The sequence below is a fragment of the Phaethon lepturus genome, unplaced genomic scaffold (assembly GCF_000687285.1).
Source record: "Phaethon lepturus isolate BGI_N335 unplaced genomic scaffold, ASM68728v1 scaffold3245, whole genome shotgun sequence".
In the NCBI taxonomy this organism is placed as follows: domain Eukaryota; kingdom Metazoa; phylum Chordata; class Aves; order Phaethontiformes; family Phaethontidae; genus Phaethon; species Phaethon lepturus.
Window position 1 is genome coordinate 1 of NW_010541004.1, and position 11,388 is coordinate 11,388.

Genomic DNA, 11,388 nt, shown 5'->3' on the forward strand with positions numbered 1-11,388 from the left:
CACTCCTCCCCAAGCCTGTAGCGTTGCATGATCTTACAGGATCTTACATTGCCTTCTTTTCTTGCTTCTTAGTAGACCCATTTCAATAGATAACAATTTGCTAAGTTGTCATAAAACAGTTCCAAAACAGAACACATTTTTTCTGCTGTATAAAAGGGTTTGATTTTAAAATGTTATAACTAAAGTCGTAGGAACTAATGGTTAATGTTTCATGCACTCAAAGATGCTTTCTTACTCTCATGTTTGTTTCTCATAAAAAGACGAGTGGGATTACTGTGGGATCTGTGTCTGTTTAGTCAAGAAATAATCATTCAGATCAATCAAAATAAAGAGATTTTTTTCCCTGGAATGTGCTACCCTCAGCTTATTGTTGAGCATGAGAACACTTAACACTTAAGATCTGGACTGAAACTTGCAGTCTTGTCTTACAGAAAAACAACCAGTCATGTCCAAAGAAAAGAAGAAAACTAAAACTGTAGGGCTATTTGGTAGACATGTACTAAAAACTGAGTATTACCTGAAATAATAAAAGTTTTCAACTGCTGCTTACGAAGTAGGAAATAATCCTATTTCACTCTTCCTCACTCAACTTCTGTTTTTTAAAAAGCTTTGTTTAAGAAGTGCGTTACAGGATACTGTTTGCGATGCTACATTAAAAAAATCCACAGCTGCAGTAAGGAAAAGACTGCTGAAAAACAGTTATCCAATGTGCTTCCAAAGATTTCTGCAACCCATAAAATACCCTCACATATTAGAAATAGCCTGCTGTATTCACACAGTGTTCATACGAGACAAAAAAAATTATTCCTACCATTCTCTTCATCTGCCTGGTACAGCGGGCACAATACCATACAAGTCGAGGATCATTCACTTCCTTGTCTGTCACCTGAGGTTTATGGCAATCCTGGTGGTAGAGATTATGGCACTCCTGACACTCCACTAGCTGATTCCCAGAAATAACTGTCATTTGCCTGCAGAGCAAATAGTTAAGAACAGATTATGGGAGAAAGCACTTAAAGGATTATCCAATTGTTGCAAATTTTGCAAGGCTTAAGATAAAAACTAAAAATATTTTTGCTTTCACATATATTTTCTACCTGTGGCAAATGAAATGTATTCCTTTTCTTCCTGTATGAGTTCTTCCTAACAAATATTTTAGAAATTCTGTATTTTTTAAAGGTAACTTCTTTCAAGCAAATCTAAAACTTCCATATTATTAAACATGTGTATATAACACTTTTGATTTCACTGTTTCATTTTTATATTAGAAATGTAAGTCTCACCTGCTTGGCTTCACCTGGGCATTTTATCGATACCTTACTGTATACCAGTTATGACTTCCTCATTATATTAGCATATGAAGGCCTAGTCTACATTTGGATAATTTTGCTGTAAGCTGTAGAGCAATATAGTCCAAGAACAAAAAATTTCCCAGTGACAAGCCTGTAAGAGTGCTTTCTGCTACAGGATTTAAAAGCATCATCATCCAAGCCGTATACTACTTTAAAGATGTTTTATTAGCCATCCTTTTGGTCCCTACTACACAGACAGACTCTTGGAACTGTAATACCAGAATCACAGAAAGATAGAATAGAAAGGATTAGCTGTGCAGTCCTGCCTTGAAGCAAACATGTAAGCTGGTGATGAGGACTTAATTTTGCGTGGGCCTCTGGTGAAAGTAATCATGCTGTATAAATGACAAATTAGTGATATACACATGACTGGGAGTATGTCTGTGAATTAGCCAAATACCATTTTCCTAATGATTTCTTCTTTCAGATGACAAATCAGGCTATTTAATTGCTAAGCTGCTTTTGCTCATATCCCCAAGGAGCAGGTACCCAGGTAACCATGGAAACTCTATTTGTAGATGGGTGAGGAAAGGTAATACCTTATTTCTTTATATAACAGGAAAATGAAGTCTGAAGGTATTGTCCATACGGATACTAGAACATTTTCTAAGAAATATTTCTCTTAAACAGGCTATTTAAAAACAGAGGGAAAAACCCTTCTGAAATTCCAGGGCCCATTATTTTAGATGCAGGATATTTCAAAAGCCATTCTGTTTGCTTGTTATTCCTAAATAAACTGGGTCAGAACAAAGCAGTGATATTTCAACCCCGTGTCTCAAGGGAGGAGACTCACCTTATTTTAAAATTACAAAGAACAATCCCAGGCTGATTAAAAAAACAACACATGAACTCTTCAGGCCCAGAAACAAGTTAAGCCAGAGTTATTTTTAAATGACATGATAACGAAGAAACAAACATAATTATTTTTTACCTTCAGAAAACAAACAAAAAAGTATTCATAAGAAATGAGGTTGTTCTTTCAAAACCAGGCTTTTTTTAAAGACATATTTTTGGGGTTTTTTTGAGAGATAGAGTTCACTATCATTTGCAAACTGCATGTAGTATTTCCTCATATAAGTGAGGAGCCATGTAACTAATGAGTCTTATTTTTCTCAGATCTGCAGGTATTGGAGAGGGTGAAGTTATTTTAATACTCCCTCTCTCCTTTTGCCTAACTTGGTATAAAAGAACAATAAGAAAAACACCACAGGCATCAGTGTTCAATACTCCTAATCACTATGAAAATACATTTGACACTTAGCAAATCTTGAAGAAATATTTATCGTCTCTAGTTTATTTTTTACATCTATAAAAAAGGAATAGCTAATATTCAAATGTACTCTTTTGCCTTTGTGAACCCACAGCTGGGTTCTTGTTAACTTGTCTTCTGAAGCAATATAAATATAAACCCTTTGGTTATGAACCCCACCTACTCTGCAACTGGACATGATGCTTTCATTCACAAGTGATTGAATAATCGATTGAGTTAGTAAAAGATGTAATTTTCTTAATACTATTCATACTTGAGTTATTTTACAGGGTATTCAGTGCTTTTATATTTCACATGTACTGGGATGTTACTATTTCGGCCCAAGATGGCCAACCCCAAAAAGGGCCCACATGTTGAAAGCTGACGAGTAAATAGTGGAATGCCACCTAATCAATGTGAGAGATTCAGAAAGTCTGAAGCACGAGCACTCTGAAAAGCATCCTGTCCAGCATGAGCTGGAGATCGAGAACCACCTGAATCAGTTCCAGCCAGTTCCGTTGAGGGCTATTTTAGTTAGCCAGGATACATGCATCTTTTGCAAGAGCACTATGAGTTTGTGACCATGATTAGGGAGAAGCAACACCTTTAGCAGCCAGGTTAAACGTCGATTGTGGAACAGCCAATGGAACCACATACCTGGCCTATGCTTTTCAAAGCAAAGTCTTGGCCACGCTAGGCACAGTAGTTGCATTTTCTTTCTTTACTTTCTTCACTTTGCAGGCATTTCTCATTATGCCTGTACGTGTTTTCCTTTGCCAGGGAAGATGCAGAATTAATAATCCACAGCAGCTCAAGATTGTCTAAACAAAACTTTTCTTTATATCCTCCTGCCAAATAAGTTAATACCATACTGTTTTTAGTAGCATTTTAACATACTGCTGAACAGGGCTTTGCCCCTTTAGGAGACAGCAAAAAATGGAATTTGCAGGAAGGGAGGTAAAATTGAAATATTTATTTCATACTTCAACTCTTTTAACTGTTCTTGCTTTTTCAATGTCTATAATAAGAAGTTAAACATTTGAGCTAACACTCGGGAATAACGTGACATGAAATCTCATCAGTCCACAATTAGTTAACAGCATAATTAGCTGTAACAATGGAAATTTATCCTCCATGGACTGAAGATAGCTCCTTATCTGCACAACGGGAGTGCCCATGGAAATGACTGAAGAACAAAATTATAAAGCACAGTTTCCCAACTGACTTAAACTGAGATAAAATACATACTGCTACCAAAAGGCCAGTCCCACCTTCCTCTCCGTCCTGGCTTTACATTCCTGTACCCACACATGTTCCAGCATAAGCATTTACACTCACTAAGCTAAGTTAGCTGAAACCTAAACCTGCTGAAAAACCCAAGTGGAGAGCTGATCCAGAAGCTGATACAGCAGACCACAAGCCTGTGCGGGCAATAGATTCCCTAAACAGGACAGGGAAAAAGGTACAATTAGGAGTGCCAGACTCCTTGGCAGCAGCGGGAACGTACAAGGACATAAATCATCTGTGAAACCAAATCCTGATTTGAGTGATTTGATCCCAGGGTGGATACTTAAAAGCATATTTTATACTTCTATTAACACTAGATGTATTGTTAGCAGAACAGTACTAAGATCCAATTTTTGAGCTCCTAATGAAAAGTGAAAAGAACCTGTCTCGACTGCAAGATATATTTATACCATTGACTGAAAAAACATCGTTGTGTGTAAACTCCTATCAAACGATTATGAAAAGAGGAGCAACACATACAGATCTCATAATAATGCCACTAAAAATGTTTTCAGAAGAGAACTGATTTTTTAAAAATACTTATCATTAGCCATTAATATTTTAACTTGTTTTCTGATAACTAAAAATCAGTATTTGTCATGATACATTTTGCATTTTGTCTAGTTTTATTATTTTTCACTTGCCCTTTCCTGAAGAAAAGTTGTTTTCTCATTAAAGGTTCCATTTTCAAGAAACCATTCTTATTCATCACGGATGCTTAAATGTATTATTAATTTTTGGTATGTGCTTAAGTGATTTCCAGAATAAAAACTACAGGAAGCATTAACTCCATAGTACACAGCGGGGAAAAAAAAAAGTAACTATACAATTGCAATGAAGCAATGTTGACTTACCTGCAAACAACACAGGCTAATCCCATCTCCATAGCAAAGTCATCAGCACTGGTTTCCTCAAAGCTAGATAAATCAGGCATGGATAAATCCTTGCTCGTCTGAACCGTAATAGGAGAGGAACGAGCCTCTTGCTTCTCTATCCTGGGCTTCTTTGGTGTATCAGCTCCTTCAGCGGTATCCCCTTTTATCTATCACACACACACACACACACAAAGAATGTGAAAATGCAAAAAGCTAATGGATATTATTAAAATGAGAAAATGACTGGAACAATTTGGTTAGCAGTGTTAAGAAAGTGTACTTTACACGGCATACACACAACACATTTTGCTTAGATACATATTGTCTTCATAATATTTATGAACTAGAAGCTCAAGCCCACTTTTTGTACTTCACCTCAAAATCCCTGAAAAAGCTTTGGGAATCCCACATTTCAGCTTGCTACATTTTAATAACCTCTTATTATCAGGATATTTAAAACACAGAAACATAAAATGGTTTGGGTTGGAAGGGACCTTTAAAGGTTACCTAGTCCAACCCCTCTGCAGTGAGCAGGGAAAACATTCACAGAATTATAACAAGACTTTGGCTGGATTGCCTAAATGGCAATATAATTAGCTAATGCAGCTCACAGGCGATGCCAATGAGTTTTACACAGGTTAAAAAGGAGATCTTTTGTCTAAAACATCTTGAAGTTTATGAACCAAGTTATTTCATTAGAGAACAAAAATTACTTACTTTATCAGCAGATCTCTTCTCTGTTTCTTTTTTCACCTTTTCTGATGTAGTGGGCTTGCCATTATTGTTGCCAGAAGGCAAACTAGAAGAAGCTTTAGGCTCTTGCTTACTGGAAATAGGTTTGGTCACAGATACTTTTGGTTGCTCTACTTCCTAAAAACAGAAACAAAAAATGAAAGCAAACCCTACACTTGAGTTACTTCCTAGTTTGCAATTAGTTAGATAACAGGTTAGGCAAACAACGTCATACAGCATTGATCACCTATATATACACTTTTTTTTTTTAACATTTCCTAAGTATTTTCATATCACATCGACAAATTAGCGTGTTTAAGCTGCAGTCAATTATTAAAACCTCCTCTTATCACTCACCTTCCAGAGGAAAAGATGCTCCTATTGCAAAGACAGATCCTCTTTGGAACATTAATTAAAAAGGAAAACTTTTCTGCTTTTAAAATTCAAGGGCATAGTGAACAAAAATTTTCAGATAGTTCAGAGGACAAAATTCAATATAAGATGAAAACATAAGTTGACATTTGATGTCACCAGACATCAATACTTCATTCCCTCATGAAGAAAAATATTGGCCTCTGCTTAATCTTGGTCCGTATTCACCTATCAGATTAACAAATTTAGATCTCAATAGCTCTTATTAATGATGCATGCGCGTCAGCAATGGATAATAAGCAAGGGTGTCTGTAAATGAGTGATTCATCACAGCCATGTGCACAAGCAAGGCACCCCCCCAGCTTGGTAAGAAGGGAGTAATTCTGTGCTCTATACCAGGATGGGTCCTGAGCCCTGAGCTTCAGTCCCTGAAGTTCGCTGACTTCCTGCTGCATTCAGAGTCAGAAATGGATTTCCTCATCTGCCCGACTGTGGTAATCCTGTGCTCCTTACTCTGTTCCTAGATTTCGTTGTCAATCACAAGTTAATCCTGCAGCTGAGAATGCAAGGAAAGGAATTCTTGTACTTTTTTCAATTTCTAACTTTTGCAGTCCAGCTGGTACTGGAAACGCACTGAAAAAGAGAACTAAAGATTTTTTCCTCTGGCTTGAACCTCAGTCTCACCTGAGGGCAGGTGACTACAAGCCAAGCTGTTACTATAATTGGTTGCTGTTACTATAATTGGTTTCCCAAGCCTCTTAGCACTATTATTTGGCTCCCTGCTTCCTCTTTAAATTACAAACCAGTGCTTCTTTGAGCTCTGACATAGAGGGCTCCTAAAAGTTTTGAGACCTGTGTTGGAGGGAACTGCAGTTTAGGTTTCAGGGAGTCAATCTGAATAGAAAGCAGTTAGACCACACAGTGCAAGCATCACGTACGCTGTAGCAGTAAGAGTGCCTTTTAGTTATTCGGAAGCACGTACATGTGGAAATGAAATATTACTAATGTATCAGCTTACAGATCACCATTAGAACATACCAGACCGACTTCTAGGCATCCTAGGGGAGAACACTACCTCATTATCCATATGGCAATATGTAGCAATATGAGGATGTCTCCACTTGGTTATTTCCATACACTAATCTCAGATTCAAATATTCTCTCTAGCAGGTGTTCAGTGATATTCAGTAGATGAAAAATAATGTTTGTCCATTGGATGGCAATGATTTCAGCCCGTAAATCATTTTCTGCTTTGAACCATTTGGTGTTTTTCATTCTCATATGACTTCATCAACAAAATTTCAAGAAAAGAGATCCAGCATTCTCAGTAAATACCTTCTTTTGTTTCATATTTATCTGTGGCAAAAATAATCTGCATTTTAAAGACCTTTTAGCTCTGATCGTAACTGGAGAAATCCATAATTTTGGGTTCATCTTCGATACCATGTATAATAGCTTACTAACAAAAATGCTAAAACCAATAAAAGTGAATACAGAAAGTACTATTACAAAGTCACAGCACTTGCAATATAGTGTTGAATATCTCTTTTAAAGATCTTTGTACACCAACAAGATAGACATTTTTTTCATTAACTTCAATTAATTGAACAGATTTTGCTGCATAAAAGGGGAATGATAAATATGAACATTCCATAATTACTTATTTTTCCTCAATTTCTGATTCTCTTTTAACTTTTCAGCTATAAAAGACGGACCAGGAATAGCAGGAGCTTTATAAAGGCATATAGAAATGACCCATGCTCTCTAATACCAATACCTTCTGAGAGGGACGATAGCTTGAGTCAGTTCCTCTGGCCAAAGACTCATCAAGAAGGGCCTTCAGCTTTTCAGCAGAGTCCTTACTCTTCGAATGCAAGAAGCCCAAGGCTTTCAAAAAAATGGGATCAAGCTCCAAGTTCACTGTAGCAGCCATAGTGATCTCTTTGGAGAAAGAAAAAACAAAAAACCCCACCAATAAACCAATGACAACTTTATTCATATGGAGCATAATTCAAACAGCATGCGGCTAACTCGCTCACTGAGGACTTCTTTTTCTGTAAAATGAAATTATATCATCCTTGCTGTGATTTAATATGTGAATTAATTATCATAATCATTAGAAGATGACTGATTGTGAACTTCAGAGTTGCAGAACTTGAATTTGACTTTACATCTTAAATGATGTCAGATTCGTTCTTTGGCATACCTGATGTTCAGAAACTAACCTCATCATACACAAATGGAACAAGTATTCCATATTCTTGATAGTCCGTACATACAGAATATTAAAAAGTACGCAAAATAAGTGTAAAATTCAAGAAAAGAAATTACTACCTTTCTCCTTAACATTGTTTGCACATACAGTGATTTCCATCTCATTGCTCATTTAAGAATAACAAAGAAAAATCTCTTACTTGTAGAAAAATTAACTTCTGAAAAAGAAAAGCTCATTGTAACATACAATAGAAGAGATATAAAGCAGCTAGTATACAATTTTATATATACATTAAAAATCTGAAAATATATATTGCCCATTTTTAAATTTAGCTGAAACAGAGAAAATTTTCAACTCAGATTGTGATTTATCTATGTTCCCTTGTGGTAGCCTAGGTTTTTATGGCAAATAATGACCATCCAGAGCTCCAAGATGCCACAGTGTCAATGTAAATGAAATAAAGTGAAGAAAAGGGTGGAACAAATTTAAAAAAAATAAAATTTATTTGCTTCATAGCAATATACTCCTGTACTCTGGAGCCTTCTCTGTTAACTTCTTTAACAAAAGCTCTATGGAACTGCATTTACATCAGAAATTGTCTCTACAAAGATAGATAGCTCTCTAATTTAATCAGTAATTAATAGTTTAAGAAATAACATGAAGGGAATTTTCTTGCTCTTTTCCAAAATGGATGAGAAGCTATATTGTTAATAATCCCTTCAAATCTCATTTGAAACACATCAGGACATTTTATTTTTTATACAGTAATCTAGAAGACATTCTTGAAAAGGCTTTCATCAGTTCTGTTCAAAAGCACTGCCTGGACAGCTTTTTCAGCTGGAGCTTCCAAGGTTTTGTCTGATGAATTCCTTTTGATATTCAAGACAGTAAACTTTTACCTCTCTGGCCAATACACCAGCAGTGGCAGCCTGCTCCCTCAACACTTGCCTAGAAGTCTCCAGGAACCTTTATCTCATGCTGAGCTTTCACAAGACACCAGAGAATCGCTTGACTGAGATCATCAAGGAGTTTGACATAGAGTAGACTTCATAGGGATTTTATCAATGGACCCAGCAGAGAGCTAAGAATCCTCTTCAAGAGCCTCTTCTCTCTTCCTTAATCTTTGCTACTTTTCAAATAATTTTCTGGTGGCCACAGGACTTCTACTAGTAAGTACTACACACCAGTTACTCTGCTTTTTGGCTGATCCAGCAGAGACTGCGGTGCAAAGCCCCACCCAGACAATTCAGTCTCTTTCTGATGTTTACAAAAAGTGAATTCAATGCATGTGGAAAGCACATACCCTCTATTTTTATGCATCTACCTCTGATAAATTTTCAGGCTCTTCCTGAGTTCTCCGCATGGGTTATTTCTTCCACCATTTTGTTCCGTGAATATGCCTACCAAGTTTCAATACCATATAATCTTAAATTAGGACTCAGCTAAACCCTCTGTTGAATGAAAACAGTAGAATTAAACCACCAATTTCACAAATGCAGAATAACTTCCTGTTTAAAAAAAATACTTTCAGTTCTTTTCTGAGGCTTCTTCTAGGAATATATACTTGCAAAGAACAGGTAGCCTCAACAGTTGTTAACAGCTAATTCAGGGTGCCTGGAGTATTTAGAGAACAAGTATAAGCATACTAATTCCATTTTCATCTTTCTGAAGGCAGCACTTCCCAGATTTTTTTCTAGCTTTAGCATTTTAATGACATCTATTGTAAAGGAACTGTTAAAATCCAAATTTCAAAATGATTCTCTGTATTTATTCTTTTATTTGCGTATGAAATCGAAGCAATTCTTTCTCTGTTCTCATGGGCAAATTATAATGTCATAGGCTAATGCAGTTATAACTAACATACGAGAAATTTCTCATGAGAAGGGAGAGAACTGGGCTTATTAAACAGTTCAAGTATGCTCAGTTTAGGCATACATTTTCAAATTAAAAACCTATTTGTAAATTACTAAGGTAAGTTTATTTAATGGAAAGATGAACACATCAATAGCTGTCTTAAAAATAGCACCATCTGAAAAAAATAAATTGATAAATTTGCTCTCTTTACTGGACCACAAATAACACAGCAGGCTAATACCAATAACTTGCCTGACCCAAAAGGCAAATTATTGCTTTTGGCAGTGGCCTTTTCCAGATGTTTACAGATCAGAACAGCAGTTTGATACTTATAAAGCTAAGATCCAATTACATTCGTCCATATTCTCATTCATAAACTGCTCCTCTGGTGGTGAAGTCAGCATATAACTTGTAGTCTTGCAGCAAGAATAGTACAGTGTTTTAAGGATGATGCCATAGGTTATTCTGCGTGACAGCACTCCCTGACTTTCTTGTTGAAGTGGAATCTTTGTACAGCAAAGAATTCAAATGTTGTTTAAGAAAAAGAAATAGGAAAAAAAAGTCAGTATGATACTGGTTTTTGTGCAGTAGTTTGATAACACGGCTGTGAGGTTAGAGGTCTGTGTTATAAACCTCGGGCCCAGAGCAGAACTGGTTTTGCACAAAGCAGTAACTGAAGGGAACACGCAGGCAACTCATGGAGCATGGACAGGAACTCAAGCACACCCTCTTGCAACTAAGCCTTAAGCCATTAGCCCAGCCCTAAAAGCATCTTTCTTAGCTTACGTTTCTGTTTGATACTTCTTCACTATTGTATAAGAACCGTTTGATAATAGATGGACAGAACCAAATATAAGGTAACAAAATCTTCTGCAATACGAGAGATAATATTAAAAATCCTACAATAGACAATCATGGAGCAACCTCCTAATGCAGACTACTTGTGGTGGGTTGACCTCGGCTGGGCACCAGGTGCCCACCAAAGCAGCTCTATCACTCCCCTCCTCAGCTGGGCACAGGGAGAGAAAATATAACAAAAGGCTCATGGGTTGAGATAAGGGCAGGGAGAGCTCACTCAGCAGTTACTATCATGGGCAAAACAGACTCGACTTGGGGAAATTAGTTTAATTTATTACCAATCAAAATCAGATTAAGGTAATGAGAAAGCAAAAACAAATTAAAGTAAATAAAAAAAAAACCAATTCTTAAAACCCCCCCCCCCCCCCCCTTCCCTTCTTCCTGGGCTTAACTGCACTTTCAATTTTCTCTACCTTCTCCCCTCACAGCAGCGCAGGGAATGGGGGTTGTGGTCAGTTCATCACATGTTGTTTCTGCCACTCCTTCCTTCTCAGGGGGAGGACTCCTCACATTCTGCCCCTGCTCCAGTGTGGGGTCACTCCCACAGGAGACAGTCCTCCATGGACTTCTCCAACATGAGTCCTTCCCACAGGC

General features: G+C 36.9%; 1 protein-coding gene across 1 annotated transcript; it reads right to left on the bottom strand.

The window, feature by feature from the left end:
* Positions 1–811: 811 nt before the first annotated feature.
* LOC104621165 (integrator complex subunit 12-like) lies at positions 812–7,800 on the bottom strand (the record flags this gene model as incomplete). The annotated part of the gene is made up of 4 exons (XM_010287581.1): positions 7,645–7,800; positions 5,481–5,633; positions 4,743–4,930; positions 812–971 (listed from the first exon to the last, which is right to left on the bottom strand). Coding segments are annotated over exons 1-4 (657 nt in total), but the record flags the coding sequence as incomplete, so codon positions are not given.
* Between the last annotated feature and the right edge of the window lie 3,588 nt (positions 7,801–11,388).